Below are 24663 nucleotides of genomic sequence, written 5' to 3'. Positions count from 1 at the left end.
AGGCCATCAAACGAGACGCTGTACCTAATGGGAATAATGCTGCAGTCAATTCAATCTACCAGGATTATCCGATTTCTCACCGTGGCATTAATAATCAATCCCATACAGTTTACTGTTTTATCCATATTCTGTTATTAGCAGTGATCGCTTTTTGATACTGGCTACGGTGAGACTGTGATTAGCCGGATGCATAACTCTACACATAAGCGAACAAGTTTCCCACGTTTATGCGCCTGCTTGCTTTGCTTGCGCCTCGTACGTTCTATCGGATTAAAAATCGATTAAAGAAACTTATTAAACACACTTAATTAACTTCTTCTTCTTCTTCTTCTTCTTTCCTCATGTAAGTATCTATAATGGATACCTATATCAATGATACATAACACGGAATTCGTATAATGTACAAGGAAAAAATTGACACTTTATCTGCATTCGCGAGTAATATAACGAGCAATTTGAAACAATCTATGTTTATTATTCACAATTTTCAAACTGTACATCTGGGGAATGTCATGCGAACCCGACCAACGTCCCGACCCTCACCATTTCTGATTTTTTTTTTAAATTTTCTCTAATTTTCTCAATTCTGAAGTATCAATCCAAATGTTTTCACATTTTTTATTCAACTGCTCAATTATTTATAAATAATTAAAGTGATTACGAATAGGAACTTTTTTTTAAATTCTCGAAAAGTTCTAAGAAACCATTTTTGTGTTCCAAACGCTTCGACACTGTGCCCATGATGGGGGAAATTTTCCATTACTTTTCGGCACTTTCAATTTTTTTGGTCAGCTAAAACGTTGTTTGAACGATCTGAAAATTCCCGAAAAATTCTCAATACTTCTATTTTTTACTCGGAACAATTTCAGACCGGTTTCATTACGGAGCAATTTTTATAGATTTTTTGTCACATTTAACTGTTTTTTTTTATCAACTTCAGAATAAAACCGGTTATAGAAATGTTCTAAGTGGAGAATAGAAGTTTCAAGAATCTTTTGGCAGTTTTCAGACCGTTTAACCAACGTTTTAGTCAATCAAAAAATGAAAAGTGTTAAAAAAAAAGAAACAGAAAAATCGGCCAATCATTGGCCTTGAAGTGTTCGGAAAAGAAAATCCAGTTCTTGAGAATTTATTGAGAATCTTAAAAACTGTCTTTTCAGAATCATTATTAATATTCATGAATAATTAACCAATGAAATAAAAATTTTTAACAAGTTCAAAGATGTCAAGGGTTAGACGTTGGATGGGTTCGCATGGAACCCCCCATATGTAAGATACATTTCGGGTGGCCGTTTCAACTTTCTTATTCACTCACTGAGAATATAGTATAGGTATGCATACGTAATTGGGAAAGTTAAATTTTATATATCTTCTTGACCATTTTCCTCAATCATTCTTCTTTCTATTCTTTTGTTTAATTCTCTTTCATACGTGAAAAGAAGGTGATAAGTGTAACATAAAATTAATCGACTTTGCGACACTAATTCTTGTGTTATTTGTTAACTTTTCCATATTCTACGCGCTATTTCGTGCACTCTCGTAAATTGTCATCGACGTTGTCACTTTTATATATTCTTTAGCTCAAACTTCCGCGGTAAGATAAAATGCAAACAAATTTATCCCCTGTCGAGTTAACGACCCGGTTTATCGGTGATCCTATTCAGTATGTTTTATTCGGTATTTTCTACTCTTGTTACAGATAAACAGACCCTCGTCACCGATGCTGGGAAACTCTCCGTTTTAGACAGCCTTTTACGGCGACTCAAGGAGCAGGGTCACCGTGTTCTCATCTATTCCCAGATGACAAAGATGATCGATCTTCTCGAGGCGAGTTGGAACGTAGAGCTCTATTGCGCCCGTCGTTAATTGGTCAATTATTGGTTACAAGGATAATAATTTCGAGGCGTTTTAGTTTTTATTTTGAACAGCCAACGTGTTACGGTCGGAAATACGCTCCCCTCGCCTTGCGTTTTGTGCTTTTTTTTCCCTTCTTCTCTATTTTTTTCCTCACATTTTTTTCCAATGGAACGATCAAGATTACGAATGTAGAGAAGGAGAAAGAAGAAGGGATAGAAACATGTATGCGAGATATGTTAACGTCGGTTTGTACGATCTATTATGGACGGAAGAACACGTCCAAAAGGATATATTCATACATCCTGTCGCTTCTAACGACGCTTCTGACGATTAAAACCGCGCGCTCTCAAAAGAGTTAGTTGCTGCTTGCTGTGCAGGAGGGTTCGGCACAGAGGCGCGGACTTAAAAAGGGTTAAAAACTAGAAGGGTAGGGTAGGAGCCCCTTTTTTCCTTTCGACCGAGTTACTCTCCGGAACTAAATTAACGCGCCCCACGTTTCATGCATGCAGAGCTGCAGAGCTGCAAGAGTGTCTTGCACGTGAGGAACAGTCGCCGCGTTATGAGATGTTATATTCGAATATATGCACGCCCACTTACCGCAGTTCAATGAAAATCTACTCCCATACTCTACAAATAGAAGTACATACTTACATGCATAAACGTCGGTTATTTATAATGACAAGTGAATTTTATTTGCATTGGTAATTCCACGATGCGATCGTGAATGATTGTTCAGCTCGATTAGAATTGCAAGTTTTTCGAGTTTCCTCCTGAATCGAGGATTCGTTACGAGGCAAATTTAGAGATTAATTATTAGGAAGACGGGGGAAAGAAGGAAATAATTATAAAAGTCATGTCGGTCCAAACGTCGTTAGAATGATTCAATTCATTTGTAGAAAGTAGTATAATCCTTGGACCACTTTCACCGTGGAAATACCGCATGCCGGAATAATTTTCCTTTATAACTCGCCCATGTCGTTACGTTTCGGAATTACCGATGTTTATCGTTTGTATGGAACGTGCAGTCTCGGCTCGATGCCGTCGTCATGAGGCTTCCCTAATATTCTTATTGTCATTGAATTTTACGGTTAATACCCAGATCATTTTTTTTCATCAACGGGGAACAAACCGGGGAACTCATCACAAAGTTTCATGGACCATTTATGTGTGGCAAAGTATTTAGATATTAAAAAAAAAGGAAAAAAAATAGTCTAGTATTTTAGAATGTCATGCTTATGGTTAACGTCGTAATACGAAATTAGTGATAAATGATTAGCTCATGTTTCGAATTTTTTACTTTCAGGAATACATGTATTATAGAAAACACACTTTCATGCGACTGGATGGATCGTCGAAGATATCTGACCGCAGAGACATGGTTGCCGATTTCCAAAAACGGTGAGTTATTTACCGATCAATTGCTTTTGTTTTATCCAAAAAATGTAACGCCACATAAAAAAATATCCCTATTACTTTTTTTTTAATACTGGTGTTAGTATTTACGTTTAATACAACAGAATGAATTTAATCTATAATTCAAATGAATCATTTATTTTCGTTAATTTTTTTTTTTAATTGCAATTTTTGCTTCTAAATTTGCAATTAGCTTCTTGCAATTAACAGTTTATTTCCTGATTTTGATTTATATGCAGGGAATTTCCAACTTCCTAGTTTAGACACTTTAATTCCTAATATTTAGTGAGTTCGAATACATGAGGGCACATACACACACACACACACACACACTTTATGTTTATGTATAATATTTTCACGGGGGACGCTGTCTGCCTCGTCGGTTAAAAATGCACAAAAGCACGACAAGGCCTCGAGCAGCAGAGATTAGCTCGGGTTTCATAATCACGTTATCCAATATTAATTACGGCATAAATTACAACAAATAATGCTGTACTTCGTGTAATACAATACAGTAGCAGATATACATACCCTATATATTACGTGAAGCGGAATTAGATTCTTTACGCTATACACGTAATACATTGTGTGTGCAAATATAATAAAAAAAACGCGTCATTCAGCAGTTTACAGGCACATCGCCTTTTTCCACGGCAATTTATTGTAACACATTATTTATTTATTTATTTATTTATTTTATTTTTAAATAAAATATATCGATTTTCAATGCACAATAAATGCGAATGCTATAAATATCAAAGGGAATCGATTGTAGAATAAAAATACGAAATTTAAAATCGGTTTGTTGAAAACTAGAAAAATTTCATATTTTCCAAACAGTTATTTATTTTCTCAACAAATTATCGTATACGTGCGATTCTTACATCCGCATTCATGTGATTCAATGTACACAATATCCGCAAGACGTGAATTGCAGTTCCACTGCAGAGAATGAAAATTGCAAAAGCCATGGCGAAATTATAACGGCGATGATAATTGATCTGGCTGAACAAAAAGCGTGTATAATTGAATTCCAGCCAATTTATGTGACCCGTGAGTACGTACGTACCTACGTAGGTATCCACATCTTCCTCTTCGCGGTTTCACCCCGAAAGATTGGACAGGGGGAAGATAACTTGGCCACATATTTTCCCCGCCGCGCCGCAACGATCTGAGGTGGTGGTTACACCGCAATATATTCTCCGCTCGCCTCGTTAAACGTTTCAGGGCCGCTCTTTCGCTTGCCGATATATTAATATTGCTATGTACGGCGGTGCTTCTCGAGCTCGCCGCCCATATTGCACCCATATTGCATCCGGCTTTGATTTACGGTCGACGCCCAACGTGTCACTTTGCCGCTATCCGAACCCCTTTTCTCGAGGGGCCATCGTTAGTCTCATCCTGTCTTCGTAAATCACATAATATAATATGTATATAGCTCTTGCACCCATCTTCTCTGCCTTTTTTCCCCCCTTTTTCTTTTCTTGTACGTACGAAGTTTCTTACCGACTTTCCTTCCTTTCATCCTGTCGCATCAAGAAAGTCACAGAAAATTCTCTCGGTGGTAGAAATTTTTTTTTATAATTCAACGCGTTTTCCGCGTTTTACAGGGTGTTCAGTTTTCATGGAAATTATGGAATCAGGGAATTCTCAGGGAATTACGTTTTCACAAATAACTGAACACCCTCGTTTCAATTCGGATTTTAAACGACTCGTACGTAACTTATTACAAGCTGTACTTTGAATAGGTATACGAGGATTTGTCCTCGGAAATCGTACAACCGCCAACTCCCCAAAATCATTTGCATCAGAGTCCTTTCAACTACCATAAATCAACCCCTTGACCAGAGTATCTCTCCGTTCTGTTTCAGGGCTGACATATTTGTCTTCCTACTCAGCACCAGGGCTGGCGGTTTAGGAATCAATCTCACGGCCGCGGACACGGTAAGTTATACGATATATAAGTTACACGGTAATCGACAGATCAAGCCTCTAACAGACTATTCCCACGAATTCTAGAAACAATATAGCGAAATTTAGCTAATTGGGTTGCAGAGGTGATACTATCGAACGAAATTACCTACAATTTGAGTCCAGTATACCTATGAACTTGTTACAGGTATAATATTGAAACGGACTCGCGTTTCAAATAAAATGTGGGTTCGTGAGCTTAGTTAACGGAATCAATAAAAGGCGCTATGTAAAATATTTGGAGGAAAAATGCTTTAATGGCAATACGTGTTTCTGGTTTTAAGTCTTGAACAGGACTGTTTTTACAATAATACCGGTTGGCACAGCAACAGGTATCACTTTTTGACGTACGAGGGCTTAGTTTTATTGCGTCATATGCCGGCTGCTAGATCATTAGGGGAGGGGGGGGGGGTAAAACGGGTGATTTTACCCTTTGTAACAATATTAAAACAGATGATTGTGAGTGACGATAGGTGATTGCATCCAGTTCTCTCTTTTTATTCATCTTTCGTTTACATTAGCCGCAAGTGATAAAATGGATGATAACAATTCCGGGGTACCATGTGCACTTATTTACTTGATTTTCAAGGAAGTTCCAACATAAATAGAATATGCTTATTTCATTTCGTAATAATGAAATCTATAATCACGACGCGGTAACTTATATGCTTGTCGTGACGAAGGGTAATACGATTTCATCGAATATAGTTACACGCGTAAATGCAAGACAGAGTGAGAGAGAAAGAGAGAGGAAATACGAGAGCAGAGATACGCACACAGCAAGAGGCTTTGAACCCTCTGCGATGCTTGGTATCTAACCCCCCCCCCCCCCCCCCCCCCCCCACACACACACACAGGCACACAAAAGGTATGTCTGTTCATCCCTTCTCATGCGATTGCTGTGGAAATATCACCGTCGGTGAAACACGTATAACGATCTTTGTCGCGTGTGTGCCAATACGATAAACAAATTATTATACACCATTGCGAGAATGATCGATTTTCTACTCGCATTTCGTTTATCGTCCATTCATTATGTTATACCATTCGGTTGCACAAGTCTTTACGATCAATGAAAAGATACAAATCTTCCTTTTACGACTGTCGATCTTGCAATTCGTGCTCTATCGCTGCGTCAAATCTGTACTATAAGGAATTGAAATTTTTAATTTGAAACTTGGATGCTTGACGTTTTTGGATATAATTTTTGATCGTCGATCGAACATCTGGATCTTGAAATATTCGCAGAATTTTTCACCTGTTCAAGAAATTTTACGATCTCGAATTTGTGTAATTATACAAGAACATGTACGGATTTGATTACAAAAAATAAAGAAAATTAAATAAAATCCGACCCATCGAAACAGAAGAATTCCATTGCTCAATCTCGGTATCAACTTCATACATGTTGAGTAACTGTTTCTGTTCGTTATACGAATTTTATCTTCAACGAAATGATCGTTACATTCGAATATGGAGTATTAAAATGTAACAGCCGATGGGATAGTCGGGACTTGAGGGTAGCAGGTGTCCGTCGTCGGACAAGTATTGGTATTTAATTAGTCACGTAATACGTCTCGTATTCAAATTTTACACTATTGTGTATAAGTAGCTATACCTACAGGTGTACGTGGGTGTGTCAACGGGTTGAATTAGACTTTTCAATGCTGTTACACGTAAGAATGAATTTTTTATTTTTTTTTGCTTCGTCAAACGATAGCTGCATGTGTGAAAAGTAAAGTGTTCTTGGGTTTTTGTTGCAGGATTAATCGGTAGACTCAAATCGCACGTCAAGGGGGGTGGGGGATGAATTTTTGGAAGGAAATCTTCTTTAATTTTTTCGTAAACAGATAAGAGATAAATAAATTCACTTGCTAAATTTCGCATTGATCCTTTACACAGTTTCTTTACCAGGAAATTATGAAAAAGCGATGAATTTAGCGAAAAATGGAAATCCCTTCTTAAGGGGAAGAAAAAAGGTTATAAGAATCTTTTTTATTTTTTCTACACACCTCGTTTGACGCAGGTGACGGAATTTAACCCCAAATTATCCTAATTAGGACAGTTATGCGTAGGTTGAATAAGATACATCGACATGCGATGATGCAGTGTTCGACTCGTCTCGTCTCGTCTCGTCTCGTCGGTACCAGATCCTATTTTTCCTCAATCGAAATTCCGGAGCTCGCTTCTCGTCTCTATCGACGATGTGTCTGCATCAATTTACGTTACTTTACAAAAGTATACGTATTGTGCACCGATCAGCATAGGCGTTCCCAATCTTAAATTCAGCCATCGATCTAACAAATCTTATTTATTCGGAGACACGGCGTGCCTGCCTCACTTTCTCTCTTTGTTCGTCGTTTCTCGTGAATACACGAAATACTAGCTCTCCTTATCGTTCGTTGTTCACCTTATGGCCCCCGTTTTCATCATCCCTTGATCCAACTCACTGGAAGGTAACTTTAGCTACCGCATGCGGCTCTCTAATACCAAATGAGCAAACTGTGCAAACCGCAATATTACGACGTTTTTCAAAGGTGTAAACTCTCACATTCAAGTTTTATGAAACTACTTCGAAATTACTGTATTTTTAATCAAAAGTTATGGGATTCGAGAAATTCTATTAGATTGCGAGCAACAATTTTAGGCTGCATGTAAACAACATGTGATTTAGTTTCAGTCCTTTTTACTTCAAAGGTTTAGCAAACTTCACAATTTATTAAACAGACGTGCTTCTTCTGCACGAGCGCAAAGTTAACTGAAATTCGAAATTGCGCGATGATTCACCCGAGAGAATCAGATTCCAAAAGCAAAAAAAAAAAAGTCCAATGATATTTCCACCATTTCCGATCCATCGAACGGTCAAAAATGGATTCTGGGATTGATTCCTTCCGGCGTTTTATCTGTTTTCGTAAGAATATGAATCCACAAAAAAAAAAAAAAAAAAAAAAAAAAACAACAACCACAAGCAAGTAGCTGCAACTTGTTGTTTATTCATTTTACGATCCTAAAGAACAAGCTTCTCTTCTCTAATCCAGACCACCGTGTGCGAATGTCTTCTTTGGCATAGATTTACAATTTTATCGAACATCATGGCGCGGTATAATAAGAAGGTAGAAACGACGTTATCTCGGGATTAGTAGGTACAACTAAGTCGAGGTGATCCGGGCCACTTTCCCCCCGCCAAGTGCATACGGCGATCGTTGCATGGCCCCGGTGACCCGGTGCAATGGAGACTCGGGCCGGCTGCCCCGGAGAAGAGACCATCTTCCCAGAGGTTAACCGCATCTCGGTTCTCTCGGCTAGTTTCTAACGGAGCGAGTTTATATTAATATACGCAATGTACAAGGGCCACAGAGTCGTGTGCACATGCAGGTTGTCAGGTTGTTTGGCCGCCGTTCCTCGGTGCTGCCGACGTCATTTTATGGGTCAATTAAACACGCGTTGGCTTGGCTTGTTGTAGCGTGCAGCCTTCGTCGAACCTGGGAGCTTTCGTCTTCCCCTTGACTCATTCCTAACCGATATATATATATATATATATATATATATATATATATATATATATTTGTATAGCCATACTCGTGGCTTTCACCGAGCGTTCCAACGCGAAAAGAGGACGATTCTCGGGGAGTCTGGCAGGGTCTTCGACCCTTATTATACTCGCATGGCGAAGAATTATGTATTTGCCAAGCTGTTGTAATTCCCGAAAACGATTACTCGACGTAACCCTTCGTAAATCAAAAATGGTAATAGTATGTGTTTTGTATGTACACGTGGCGCAGGTTATATTCTACGACAGTGATTGGAACCCTACCGTCGATCAGCAGGCCATGGACAGAGCTCACAGACTTGGTCAGACCAAACAGGTCACTGTTTACCGGCTCATTTGCAAGGGGACCATAGAAGAACGCATCCTTCAACGGGCCAGGGAGAAGAGCGAGGTAACTCATTCGTTCAGCAAACAAATTCAACTCTATTTTACATTTTTGAAGACGAATCGGGCTGAATCTGAGCTAAGAGAAAAGATAAAACTGTTCATAAAAAATCTCCAGCAATGTTGTTTGCGATAATTGTTATGCTAAAAAACGAATGAAATGCTAATGGAAATAACAAAAGATGAGATGTAAATAATTGAAGATAAGGTTTTGTAATCAGAACCTTCAAAATTCTTAAAATTCGATGTTTTTAATCCGATTGTCAGAGATTATCTTCAGAGATCACCTGAGAAAACTTATTCTTATAAGATAGTTTTCTTCAAGGTGCATAGAAAAAAAATTTAAAATTACAACTGCGCGTTTAAATTTCTGTATAATGTCAGAATTTTTTGTATTTTTGTCAGATAATTTGTGGGAATTTGGTTAGCGGTTAATAATAATAAAAAAAATAAATAAATAAAAAGCTGAAAAAAACATTAAAATCTGATAAAAAACGCCAGAGTTTAATCATCGTTTCCTAAAATTTTCATTTCTATGGTGTATAATTGGAATGTTTTTTCACTCCTGTTCACTGTCACTGGTGCAAATAACAATGCTGGATATTTTTAAAAGGGTTTTTCCCTTTTTTTCTCGACTTTCGATTCATTATTAGTCATCTTCATTGGTCGAATAACGTTTCCTGCATTTCGACGCGCATTAACCGTTGGATCCGCTTTATGATCGGATAGTTTCTTTAATTCGGATGCGTATAATTCGCACAGACTCTATATACATACGTGTTGCATAATGAGGTTTGAAATGCAGGTTGCACAGTCTGTTGCATGTCTAAATCGGCATATTATAACTGCATGGCACGCACACGCGGTATGCCTGCATCGGTGTGCGCATCATAAAGCCGTAAAAGTGGTGAACGTAACGTGTATATAAACCCCGTAGATTCAACGTATGGTAATCAGCGGCGGTAATTTCAAACCGGACACCCTGAAGCCGAAGGAAGTTGTCTCTCTGCTACTGGACGACGAGGAAATAGAAGCGAAATGTAAGTCGATGATTATTTTTTTCCCATCATCATCATCATCATCATCATCATCATCATCATCATTATCATCATTCACGTTATTGTTTCAGCTGTAGTCATCTCCTTGTTAACCTAGGATAATTGCTTAATTCTTGTTATTATTTGTAGAACTCGAATTTTTTTTTTTCGCGTTTATAATATAATTTTTACACCATCACACCGAGTCGAGGATTTAATTTTTATCCCCAATCATCAGCAACCGAGAACACGCAACCGGGCAGACAACACGTATATAATATTAATTAGTTATCAACCCCTGCAAGTCTGTTTAATAATACAGTAATTATCGCAAATTTTCATCGTCGAGCCTGTATTTTCATTTTTTATTCATCGATCCGTTGTACGAAGATCATTCGTTCTGATTTTATTCGACCTCGTTACAGGGATAAATCGATTAATCATGAACACCGTGTAACAGGGGCAAAAATTATTTAAGAAGAATTTATTATAAAACTCGTTACGCGCTGCGTGATACATTATATGTATATTCGTATACCTACTGCATCATCAATTTGGAGACATGTAAACACTTGCCAGCGATGATAGCACAAGGCACTATATATACACGTGTATTCGTTCGAGCGTGCTGATTTTTAACCTCATATCACAGCGAAAGGATATGATATGATAAAACAATAAAACGTGTCGGTTCAACGATGAATTATGTTGTGCAATTTCCGCTTTTTTTCCTATCTACGTATAATATTCAAACGAGCTAAATATTTGACGTAGCAAAAAAGCACCTGCTGCTAATTTTTCAATTCAACAATACAAACGAAATTGATGTTGAAACTATGTATAAAAATAAAAATAGACCTCTCATTAGGTACACGTAAGAATGATATGTTTTTTAAATGCAGAGTGTCGCCAATACCGACAATTCGACTACATTGCTATCACTACTCGGTATAATGAGAACGAAGGACAAACTCGAGGAAAGAATCTTAGAAAGATCTTAATTGTTTTCGAGACATAATTCTTTGCTAGCTCCCCCTCTCCTCGTATGCTTACGTGTATGTATACGAGGCAACCAATAATTCGGCGGTTTCCTGAACCCGTAGTTAAAAGGTATAACTTCTCCTCGTGGCATCATATATATGTATATACATACACCATAGAGATACATAACTAAATGGCTAGTTCTCACGTTCGTTGAGCAGTTATTATATCTTTACCTCTGCTCTCGAGCCGTGCGCAGGAAAGAGAGTGTAGGATATTCGTAAATATTTTTGAATTGCTTAGAGACACGACGGTTTGTCAGCGTCTAGTGTCTTAATTAGATGTATGTATGTAGGTGCGCGTGTAACGCGGAAATATATATATATATATATATATATATATATATATATATATATATATATATATACGAGAGACACTGTCTTTTTATTGAATAATCGTATGCCTGCCTCGTATCGTAGACATGGTTATCGATTATAATATACTTGTATCATGTAGCTGGTTATTACATCGCTCACGATTGGTGTAATATGTTCGTATTTTTTTAATTTAATCGTCAAACAATATTCGTCTTACTCGAATGCCAGCTTTCGTGCCTCACGATACCTTCGATTTATTGAATTTATACGATTTTTATCCAATTTTTATGTACACATAGGTATGTGCGCATGAGTAAAAGTTCACCTTGTTCGTTTATATTCAAGGAATTAGTGGATAGACGTACTTGATATTAAAATTCTATTTACCTCGAATTATTGTATCTCAAGAGAGTAATTTTCTCTCGTAATTCGTTTCACCTGTGAACGCGAGCCGCTTTCTTGCGCAAGTAGTCTCAAAACTATAATACTGCAGTTATGTATGTTCCGGGTCAGCAAATATCTTGCGAGGAAACGGAAAGTGAACAGTCTTCCGGATTTCTCGGCTTCTTTTTTTTTTTTTTTAAGAAATTCGGCGTTGATTATTATCACGTGGTAAAAAAAAAAAAAAAGAAAAAAAAAATCATCATTGCGAAGCTTTACGATACGCTGTTAGGAATCGGAATTTACCATTTGATTAAATTAAAAAATTTCACCGAGTTACAGTCGGGTAATTTGAAAAAATATTTCCTTCGTTTGTTTTCTCTACCCTGGTTTCGATTTTTCTCAAATTCAATTTCCGGCCTATACCTATAATCTACTACTTTTTTCGTGTTTTTGTTTATTCAATTCCTAAGCGAACATATACTTTGATTTTCAAAGAACATGTGAAGTGTAACGTACTCGGGTCAAAGACTTATTCTAAGTAGCAAATGGTATATGAAAAGTCAATAAAACAAGCAACAACCTCATTAAGCCTCAGTTGCGTAATTCCGTGTGAGTATGTCGTAATTTTCAAGAAATTTAGTCGTCGTCGTGGTCGGGCGCACAAGGTGCTTGAATTTTCGGCACTGTGCTTGCTCTTTTATCATTCACAGCGCAATGGTCGAGTCTAAGGTCATTATTCTAATGAGGATATCTTAATTTTGTGGTAAAAAAAAATTAGTCTAACAATAAGATACGGTATGTGTGCCGATTATGGAATTTCGTGCATATATGCAGTTGAAATCACTGGACGACGACAGATATATAGTCGATGTGCAAATTTGCAAATTTCTGTTCAATTCTTTCCTCAACACATTTGTTCAAGAAATTTTTTATACGAATCTTTTACTGTAACATTCTTGTAAAGGTTGTTCCGTATCTGTGTTGATATATTTTTTTTTTCTTCTTCAAACGTTCGTTGTTTTTCATTACAACGCAGGTTTTTATCGCACCAAGGCTGTAGGTATACGAACACTGCAAAGTCGCAGATACAGAGATGCCGTTTAATTTCAGATAGCCAACGGAGCGAAGAGCGTAAGCAGCACATGGAAGAGATACGGCACACCGAGCCGACGAGCCACAAGGAGAAGGACCGGAAAAGGAAGCTAGCCTCGCTTCCGGTCAAGGTACCACGCGACGCCCTTAACGATCCCTTATTCAAATGATTCGTTCCATTTACCTGTCTTATTTATGCCACCGTTATACTTTTTCAAATGTTTGAATAATTTAAGACAATCAAACTACGGACGTTTGTTTCCGTCGAAAACTAAATCGATGATAAGTCAATTTTTACGATCACTTTCTGGCGATACTACATTTATTTTGCTTTATCTTTGGCCGAATTGATTAAGTCATTTTCTACGGCAGGACTGAAACAATGATTCCAGTATACTGGATGAATTTAATTTGAAGTCAATGCAGCTACCATGGATCGATTCAATTTAGTTTCTTTTTCGTCTTATCATAATCTTATCTTTGAGTGTTTGACGTGAAAGTAGTTTACTGAATAAGCTCTAATTCTTATCAATTAATTCAATTACCTTCTTAGTCTTGGTGAAAATGTTTACTCCGGCCAATGAATTTCTCACAATTGCCGATATCTAAAATCTAAACATCAATTTTAATCATATGGACAACCTTCCCGCTAAATTTTATGTATATTCTCGACTTGTACAATCTTTTCTAAATCCTAAAAATCAATTTATACTTTGCAACTTTGCTCGTTCTTAAACCGTCAAATAACACGACTCATATTTTTCCAGGGAAAATTAATAGAGTTGATAATTGATCACGATCCTTTCCTGATTTCAGAATGACTCGAAGAGACCCTGCCTTGAGGACGGAGTGGTCGTCGATGAAGCCTCCGACATTTTCGACGACAGTGCACCGGCTAGTCCAGCTAGATCAGAGGTGAATCTCACTAATTAATCCCTAAACATTGCGCTGGTGCGAATGCGGTGGAGCCAAAAGTATCACTTTCATCGGTATTTGGCGAGATAAATCTCGAGAAATTTTCTGTTATGATTACGTTTACATTGAAGTTAGATTTCCGAAGCCTTTAGAGCCTGTGTAAAGTGCCCCATTTCCGAACACAGTGCGGTAAAACAACGTTGGTGCCTGCGCACGATTCAACTGCTATATTTTACACACTATAGCTTTATTTGGCGCATGCGCACGTACGAACAGTTCAATTCTACCCACTGTGTCATGGAGCGAAAGTTACCTAACCCAAATTTTCCCCGCCGTCACTGGCACTTTCGTTGCTTCTCAAACGAAGCTTTCCTTCACAGATATTGGGAAACAATAGCACGTGTCACACGTGCGGATGGGCGATATCTGACTCGTGTGATTACAGCGCTCGCCTTGACTCACGTTGCGAATTTCACACTCATCGGAAATCCCCAATTCCCGCACTTGTATCACAATATACCAATTACTTCCTCAGTGTGCTCATAAAAATCGATAAACAACGATCAAAATCGCTTTCAGGTATCTCAGAGCAGCGCCTACATCCCCCAGGACGACACGAGCAACGAAGGACTCGTCGTCGACGTCGACGGACCCGTCTCGACGCCCGTCCACCACCCCCAAGTCCACGCCACCCTCCCGACGCCCGGACCGATCGAACCCCCCAAGGTGTCGCGACTCACCCACCACTTCACCTTCGCCGGATCGGTCGGGGCTCGAGTCCGTCCCGCCGGACGAGGAACCAACAAACGGGGTCGTCCCCGGGGCTCCCGGAGGGGTGGACCCGTCGGGGGTAAAGGACGGGGTCTCCTGCTCCTGCAACCCCCCGCGAGCCAGTCGTCGACGTCGCCCCAGGGGGACGCGGTGGCGAACCTGACGTCTGTCCACTCGCCGCATGGTGAGTGCTCCAAATAAATTTCGTTCGGTTCCTTTAGTACTTTCTAGGGATTTGACTAAACGAAGGGTTGCTCCCGATCTCTTCTTTCTCCCTCCAAATCTCCTCTCTCTTTCTCGGTCGAGGCTTATCGCCTCTACGATGACGAGGGACTATCGGATTACGCGCCCCATTCTCGCTGCATCAATTTTATTATAGATGTGTATTCTACCGTGGTCGTTATTCGGGTTATCAGACTTCACCGTCTGGCTTATTATTTTCGTCGGGTTGTTACAGTAACGTTAATTTTTATATTCACGCTTCTTGGAGGGATTTTATAAATTCTTTCTTTTTTTTCTGTCCTTTTTGATGATCTGTTTTAGAACAATCTCAATACTGTTATAATTGAAAGATAAACGATTCGCGCTATGACGTTATATCCTTAATTTTCAACGATTAGTAACGAAACATAAAAATTTTTCAACATTTTTCTATATTTGAACAAAGTTTGACTTGAAACAATTTTCCCGAGACTATAAAAATTGATGGATGGATATATATATATACTTTTTTTTTTAAACACATTTCCTGTCTCAACAATGCAAAGATTGACGAATATAATATTGTTTCGCGTTTTTTGTTATTCTTCGCAGCTGTAAGTATGCCGGAAATATTTGAGTAATGATTTCAAGTTCGGTTTAGTTCTTGGACGGACGATTGCCATGACAGGTGAAAATTCGGGGGATCGCGATTGCAGCGATTATCTTTCCCAGCGTCGCCTCCGAAGCGGTTATCCGAATCCTGATTAAAATCGACATTAATTAAACTTGATATTGTAACAATGAAAGAACAGGAAGCGATTACGCTTCGCATAATAAGTTCCGGTACCGAAGTCTCGTGCTGCAAAGCAGATATCATACCTTTATAATTTGAAAGGCGAAGTTTCCAAGGTCCTTTATGTACATACCTGTACCAGATCCTTTCGGCTCGTGTCTTCGTTACCCAACTTCTCCACCTCTTCTTTCAATTGTATTTACTAAATGATCGCAATCATAAAAATCATACACGTAATAAATTTTAGGCGAATGGATTATTTCGCAAGTATATTGAAACCTGCCGCGACCGGAAGCAACTATCAGACGTAAAATACACGCTTACACGTGATAGTCAGCGCAACACTCCGTGTGATCAGAGAGTCCCATTGTATCATTGACTTTTCATAGATAAATTGAATAAAAAAGGGGAAATAAGTGTACCTAAACTACCTATCCAATGTCTCAAACCGCGGCTTCGCAAGGTTTCAGTTTACGTTAGACACGCGCATCGCCTTTTCAGGCATTGCGGTAATTTCGAGGAAGTTAGATACGACGAAGGTGTCAAAAAATTAATTGGATAAAGGTAGGGGACGATACCGACAATATGAATCAATCACGGTATAATGGATTGCAGTACACTTCAGACCATATACGGTGTGACGAGTATAATCGCGGTTACAGGGACCGTAACGTAACGGAAGATGTAAAATTTTTTTATTTTTAATGTTGACGAAATTACCGCATTTAGGTACGGATGCAATTTCGATGGAACCGCGGCGTCAGCCGCGTTTCTGCATTCATGAGAAAAACACGGATTCACAGACAGTCACGTTCCACTTGTTTTCTGAGAAAGTTTATTCTTCATAATATAACTTGAAAAAGAAATCATTTCAATTCATTAATAAGACACGACACCGCAATGATGACTGAGACTTTGGATCTTTCTCGTTTGTCAACGTGATTAATTCGTCGAGTAGTTTCGTACATTGCTCTGCGAATTATCGTAATTGTCATCGTTATTATTATTATACTGCTTTGTTCATCCGGATGGTTAACTTTGCCAATTAAACTAACTAAAAAAATCCTCCACAGTCGTCAACATCGTGTCGCCACTTTCTCTCATCGCTCATTTAATCTCTACACCATATAAGCGCTATAAATTACCACGTTATTCTTTTTCGTATACCTACTCGTTATAAATATCGCCATTCCTGCAACCGTTCATTTGGCCTAAAATATAATTACAGAAAATTGAGCCGCACGGGGACAGACAGATCGCCTCTTTCCAAAATAATTATCCTCACCTTTCTTCAACATTGAAGTTCGGGAAAGATCCCCGCAGTTTATAGGGAGGCTGCCCAATGTACCGCAGTTTCCCTTTTATCCCCTCGATGTAGGATCGAGCCCTTGACGCCCTCCGCAATCGGTCCACTTCCCAGGGGAATCCCCCCCCCCCTCCCTCCCCCCATCCCTCCTGTCCCACCGTTAAGGAAAAACACACCCCCCGCGATGAATCGACGGGCACATATACTGCACGAATACGCACATACCCATGTGTATAATATAAAGTATAGGCACTTATATATATATAACACATAGAAATTCCCTTGCGAGCACATGTGCGCTCTGGGGGGACTTTGGCCCACGTTTTTGACGGGGTCACGCCATGCGTCCTAATGTACGAATGTACGTTGCCGCCGAAGTGTTTCGACCGTGAGTCACCTTGATGCAGCCACCCGGCGTTTCAGTGCAGTTGCAGCAGGGCTTTTGCCGATTTCCCGACCTCCATAAGTAAAGCTCCGCGCGGCTCCGATTCGTCGACGTGTATTAAGGACGCTGATCGCCCCCGGAGAACTGGGTCTCTGTAGACGGAGCTGCACGTTTACCTGTAAATCTCAAGGAACTAAGCCGTGACCTGCCGAAAGGTCATCGCGTCCTCGTCGCGGACCTTTCTAGGGCGAGCGAACGCACGATTTCTGCACTGCAGTTGCAGATCGACTAGCTACATACATACGCTGGATGATATCGCCGGTTTGCTAAAACAAATTACTGGTGTTAGAATAACGGTATATTCCAATGGTCCTATTGATGAGAAACAAAAGGTGGGGGGTGGTGTTGAACGTGAAGGTATATACAAATTGTGATGAGTAAGAAAAATGTAAAAATGTAAAAAAAAAAAAAAAAAAAAAAGACAAATAAGAGGGTCACAATATCGGGTTTTCGAAAATTTGAATTCGGTTTACAAAATTTTAAGATGCAGGAAGTTTAAAGATGGAAAAGTTAAAATGTAGAAATGTCAGAGTATGGAAAGCCAAAATACGGAATTTTTACGAATTTATTTTTTGCCTTTCTTATTCATTCTGAGGATTCTATGTTTCAACTTTCTTTATCTCGGCTTTTCGGCTTTTTGATTTTTCTTGATTTGAACAGATTTTCACGTTTTTCAAAATTCGATTTTCGGAATATTCTATTTTCTAATCTAGCTACATTTTAAAATCTCTACTCTTCTACGGTAGAGTTAATTCGCAGCTGTCTCTGCACGGAACTTAGCTACAGATCGGATGTCGATGATAATATATCACCCGACGATGAACACAGCAGCGTCAAAGTCAGCTGGACTTTTGTTCTTGAACCCCTGCGTAGCAGAAATTACACCCAGAGATAAGGGATGAAATAAGTTCATTCGTTTGTTTGACGCGGATAACTCTGTTCAAGAAACAGCTGCTTCTCTTTTCTCATTCGCAAACCTGTCACAACAAATTTATACGAAATATATCGCTCGTTCAATTTCCACAATGAAGATTATCTTCCGATTGTATAGCAGATTTCCTGTCCTGATAAAATACCCTAACGCCGCTTCCTGCAGCTCGTATCTCAGTATCTTGAAACCCTCACACTGGATTAAATCAGGGTCAATCAGTTTCTCGATTATAACGAAAATTGAATCGTTTTCGTTAGCTTGGCGTACTTGAGATCTAAATGAAATATTCCAAGAAATTTGAACCACCGTCGAGATAATTATTTGTTCTTCAATTTTGGTTCAATACTTTCTCAAAACATTGTGAAACCGATTCCTAATAAATCATACGATTTTCTCATGTTTTATCGTCTTAATCACCAAAATGGCGTTCACTCGGTACGAGATTATTCTTTGAGCCTGCGATCAGACTAGAGAGCAAAACGAAGGCAATAAAAAAAAAAGAGAAAAGAATCATCCGCTTCTAATTTCAAACAGTATTGTAATACGTCTTTCTGCTTGTCATCGGGGAACGCGTGTAACGTATATAGGCGGCTACAGCCAAAGGTATAAACGGTCAGTAGTTTGGTCACAAAGGAGCATTTCCGACGACGAAGCGGCCGCGATGGACCTTCGGATGTTTTCTCGTGGCGTTCGGAACGTAGGGCACGAAACATTGAACATGGAACATGGAAGGTGGCTGCGCGAATCGCGATGCGAGAAGATACTCGCCTAGATACCAGGACGGCCAACATTCCGGGCGCCTCGGACCCGCTCCGTGTGTTCCTTAAGCCTCCCGGATCATCGCCGAACGATCGGCGGTCTACAATAATTCATTTACTCAATTTTGTACGAATGTTGTTTCCTCGAGAAGAAAATTTATGTATCTAGTCATTGCGCGGTTCAAAATTCATTGTAGAAAGAATAAAGTTATTTTTGAAATTTTTTGGACAATGAAGAATCTTCGGCGAATTATAAATCATATCTTGATATCCAATGATCGATTCGTTGTCGATCATTCTACTTCCCAACAACGGTTTTTCATTCAAATGCAAATTTCGATGAGAATAACAATAATAACAACAATCAAGTGATTGAACCAGAAAGTTTATCTGCTATGCAACATAAATGTTTACTTGAATCAGCAAAGTTTTTTTACTAATAGAAAATTGTATTCAGTTGAAAAAATTTATAGTTTGTTTTGTCTGAAATGAAAAGTTTCTTCAAATTAAATTGAAACTATCTTGTTGTCAATAAATTTTTAGTAGCTTCGTATATCGACGATTTATAAAGTAATATATATATATATATATATATATATATATATATATATACATATAAACTCCATGAAATCTCCCGAATTTGGAATTTCAATAAAGTCTAGATAAATATTTTTCAAAAAATCCGGATCTAGCATGTTTAGAAATCACCTTACATTGAAACCTCCAGATCGTTTTCTTCTTTCCAATCCTGCTAATACCAGGAAACACGTTTCATTATCATGTAGCTTTTGCCATAGTGTTTCATAATGGGAAAGTTTTAAAGTGCAGAATTATCGCAACTCACCTGAGCAGCGGGTTTGACAGTGACCGGAACACGGGGTTCCCGAAGATGGCGGCTTGCAGGCGAGCCGCGACGACGAGGGAATTTAATCCCAGAGTGGGAGGATAGGGATAGGGGGGAAGGAGGGCAGGTCGAAGGTCAGGGGCCTCCGGGCCGCACGCTGATACAAGTGTCACTTAACCACGAGTCAATACCTCGCTTAGATTCGCCTCTCTGCCTAGGATCTTGTCCTTTCTCTCACCCTTTCAATAACAATTTCTCCGCAACCTCGGCATACCCGGAATTTCCTGGCGAAGCTCTCTTCGCACTTACGGAAACGATAGACGTAGAGTCTCGCCGAGTAGGTATCTCGTTTTACGCTTCGAAGAATACCAACCGCGTAACAAAACAGGGACGGAGCTGCACGAAATGTTATCTTCGAGTCTGTAGTATATAAGTAATAATAGCTCCAACGTCTAGCCTCGACGATGATATTCCTAACGCCATCGGGAAAACAATTATACTTCATGAGAAATTGCCACGCTTAGTTGGCTGCAGGTGTCGTTCCGTTACCTCAAAGTTGGAAACGCATATGTCGACATTTCGTTTTCAATTCTATTCTTACCTACCGTGCAAACTCTAACGGAACGAATTCCGGAACACTTTGTAAAGTCAAGTGTTTTAGAAGTATTTCTAATCATCTATCGTTTCTAATCATTCGAATAGAATATTGTCAGTGAAAAATGACTTCGAACTGTGTTAGACAGCTCGAAACCAATCTGTTGCAATGGCTTTCACCACATCTCTATTCATAAAATTCCAATCAGTTTATCAAGAAAAAACAACACACCATATGCAGGATTTATTGGGAAACCCTGACATATTCGTAACCTGTTGTCGGGATTTGATTTAGCCAGGATATATTTGCTCCAACGATCAAAGTATCCGTACAGCAAAGCTCCCTTCCAGAAGCCCTTCTTGATCCGTTTATACTCCCAATAATTTTCTAAATCGGCTTTCCCCGATCGACACCGGGTGGGTATTAGATTATCCGGACTTTAAAACAGTCGCTTTGCGCATGGCACGTGTTCTCATACGAAGGGGAAATTTGTATGCGGGTTTATTGTACGCGAGGGAGCAATGGCGTATAGAAACTCCTTGGAAACACGTGCCGTGGAAGGAAAGGATCTGTTACTCGTATCCGAGATTTTTAACTCTGTTTATGACGCGTCAGAAAAAATATCCTGCAAGTCAATCCTTATCCTGATCGCTATCTTATCTCGAACTGCGGAATATTTGCTAATTAACTTGAAGAATTTGCAGTACAGACAGTCCTCGTAACGTGGTGACGATGTTATCTCCCGTTAGTTGCAACGATGGTACCACAAATGCCAGACATCCTGCAAGCACAATACGTGTCTCTTGTTTCGTGCCACGTGGCAGTATCGAGTGAATTATAATGGTGTAAATTGCTCATACCTATATGAGTCGTTCCACCGCTTTCAGTTTAATAATCCATTACGTCTACCTAGTACCTAGCTACCTATAATACCTACCTGCAACTAACTCTCTCGAACCTCGCGTCGTTTTATAACTCTATTAGGTAGTTGTTGCTCCGTGCATGGTTACTTCCACCACTACAATATACCCTTTGGTATCGAGCTACGTCAATTTCTACATGTTAACTCCTCGTGTGAGCCTCACGTCCTCGGTTCTGTCCCGTTATTAATATCCATTATATGCGGCTTATCCGTTCTTAAGACCATGTATAGTCTAATCGTGAACATTGGAATCCGTCTCAGGACCTAGACGTGTACAAAACATTGTTTCGTCTAGCTTATTTCGCGAACTTTCAACCGTTCTCTGGAGTAGCTGCGAGTCGAAATTCTCCTGCTTATTTTCTTCCGCATCGCGATGATGCGGACTCGAGATTCTCATTGGCATTCGGTGTTCGTAAGGCAAAAGGACAACGACGGTGCATAACGTTCAACAGCGACCTGGTCACCCACGGTTGTAGCCACGTGACCGGTGACATCGATTACCAGGACGATAAGCATCTGTTTTGATCTCGACTCGGCCTCTTCTTGCAACTTGCGGTCCAGTCTATGAAAGTAACGCGGATGCTGCGCGTCTGACGCACGCGCATGCCTTGCGTGTGATTCTTCAGCTTTATTTGCGATATAGGAGATGACAATGGATTATTATACGGCTCCGTATAGAGATACTGTGAATTTTTTTAACCTCCGGAATATAACGAAAAAGGACTGCATGACGATACGCGACGTCGAGGTGAAGTCACTCCTCAGTCATCGATGCTTACGTCTATGCCGTGTATGCGGACTGTATTATTACGTGAAATATGGTTTATGAAAAGCGTCTGAACGTCATTCGAATCGAGTAGAAAAGTTTAGGATGAAAAAACCGAATGAAAATAATTGTTGAAAGTTTATAGTAATCGCGATGAGTTGTGAGACGCATAATAATCATTGCTGATGAATCGACCTCTGACACTCGATTCTGGCACAAAAAGTGACGCAGCTTGTACCTACTCGAGAATTACGAAGGTTAGTCATCTCTTCGGAATCGCGGAGAGATCAACGCCTCGAGATAACGTCAGGGAAGAATTTGTGGCACCGGCAGACTTCCTTCTGTGGTCTATAATTCTTGTACCGCTGGCATGATCGAGACAAGCGAATTGCAAATCTGAGGGGCTACGGACGTCACATTATATGCTACAGCGAAATATTCAACGAGGGTGAATCCCATAGCTCTCTTCTCTCCTTTTTTCAGTCTCGAGGTCTTCGGCTCGCGAAAGACGTTCGAGAACTTCCGGAATTTTTTAATCTTGCGTTCCGGTTTGTAAACTTGTATTCATGATCCTTGAATTCTCTCAGGTAACACCTGCAGCTCTCGCTCTCGAGTCTGATTATTTCATCCTTCGCTATGCTTTACGCAGGCTTCCGTTTTCATGGTCAAACGGTTACATCGATTCAATTTCATATTTTTTTTCTTCACTTTATTTCATGGATTATTCATATTTTCGTATCACTCGACTGTAAGAAATCTTGAATATTCGAATTCAATCGTCACCATATTCTTGTTTGGAATTCTCATTAAAGTGTATCTCAGATTAAGATACTAATCGATCGATAGTAAAGAAAACCTGATATTTGACTTGAAATTTATTGTTAAATTCGCAGTTTTTCACTTCATCGGTTGTCAAGTTTCGTTTGCGATGATTTATTTTTAATCCAATAAAAATAAAATAAATAAATTCAACCAGTTATCATTACACGGTTATCCATAAAAAATTACATACATATGTAAAATATAATACAAAAGTAAGCCTTGCGTGAAAGTGATGGTATAAAATCTTCCCCCATACGGCACCGCATGATATACGGGAAAGCTTTGTCGTCCTATCGATGAAATCGAAGGCGGGGGTCAGGGGGATGGGATTAGCCTTGCGGGGGTCGGGGTTTCGCCTCGATCCTTCGACGGCCTCGTGTGTGGCCCTGCGGGCACGACGAGTTGCCCGGAGGGGCTCGAAACGGGCGCATCTTCGATCTTCGTCAAGCGACGGATTGACAATTGACAAACGACGTCGGTCAGACCTCGCGGTTAACAAGTTGGTCCCGCTGGAGGAATGTCTGAAAGTCTCGGCCCGCCTGACACGTACCTTATAATCCTTTTCTACCGCCGTTCGTACGGCATTGAATTAAGGATTTTCGATTCTGATCGGAGATAGCGCCAACTTCGACGCGCATCGTTGTTAGAGCTGCCTTTCTTCTTCAGATCTCATCTCTGATCGGCGACAGTTTGCTTCCTCCTCCGTTAATATCTTCTTTCTCTTCGTTCTTTGTGGGGATTTTTTTTTTTCTTTTCTTTTCCTATTTTTATTTTACTCCTTTCTGTTTACCGTTTCATCGTTTCTACATTCTACCCTCCAGTTGCCGATTACGTCGGACAGGTTACTGTCATTCATTGTAGCTTTTACGCCACTTCGAATCTAGCTTTCATTCGAGATGTTTCGCTTGGACGATGAAAGGATCGTGTTATCATCATTGTTAGTGACTTTTGATCAAATATTTTGCGATTAAACAACTAGCCGTCCGCCGAATGAATTGATTAAATGGTCACAGATGCAGGTGGATCTATTTCGGTTTCGATCAAAATCCATGACGTGTCATTGATGCTAGGGAATGGGGTCAGCCTAGAAGAGGAACGCTGCGCGAGTGGTCGGTTTATTTTTAATCGCGGAATACTTACCGAGAATTCGAACTTTAATGAAAACTCGCTAGAATCGCTACAGAAAATTGAATTACTTTACCGCGTATACAATAAGTTGTTGTTGTATTTGCTTTCTTCCAAAGTATTTTCCAAAGAATTTTACGGTACGTAATTATTCGTTACACAACGAATGTCTAGAATTTAACCCGGCACGAACGCATCACTTGCAGTTACGGTCGCCTACTTACTACCGTCAAAAGATCCTCGTAAATCAAGTTACTCAGCTAGATCGTGATTGTACGTATTATGCGATTCCGGCCGTTTACAATTACTACGCTTACCTGTAACCTCGGTATTTCTGACTCCAGTTCATGTTTTTATACACAGGTACTTGTACTGGGGAAAACTTGCAAACTCGTTGTATACCTACTAAAAACCTTGCGAGTT

At 39.6% G+C, this 24663-nt stretch overlaps 1 protein-coding gene across 4 annotated transcripts in view; it reads left to right on the top strand.

Moving 5' to 3' along the window:
• The window catches only part of LOC124409869 (chromatin-remodeling ATPase INO80), a 48950-nt gene that overhangs the window by 9719 nt on the left and 14568 nt on the right, over positions 1-24663 (top strand). For all 4 annotated transcript variants that reach the window (XR_006929548.1, XM_046887783.1, XM_046887784.1 and 1 more), the window contains 8 exons: positions 1700-1827; positions 3161-3255; positions 5142-5214; positions 9024-9182; positions 10113-10215; positions 13065-13177; positions 13863-13961; positions 14541-14916. Coding sequence is in view for 3 of the 4 variants with exons in the window: in XM_046887783.1 (XP_046743739.1) it covers positions 1700-1827; positions 3161-3255; positions 5142-5214; positions 9024-9182; positions 10113-10215; positions 13065-13177; positions 13863-13961; positions 14541-14916 (1146 nt within the window). In the remaining variant the exon portion in view is untranslated. The remainder of the gene's footprint in view (positions 1-1699; positions 1828-3160; positions 3256-5141; positions 5215-9023; positions 9183-10112; positions 10216-13064; positions 13178-13862; positions 13962-14540; positions 14917-24663) is intronic.

This window comes from Diprion similis, chromosome 8, assembly GCF_021155765.1.
Source record: "Diprion similis isolate iyDipSimi1 chromosome 8, iyDipSimi1.1, whole genome shotgun sequence".
Taxonomy (NCBI): Eukaryota; Metazoa; Arthropoda; class Insecta; order Hymenoptera; family Diprionidae; genus Diprion; species Diprion similis.
This window is presented reverse-complemented; position numbering and strand designations above follow the sequence as displayed.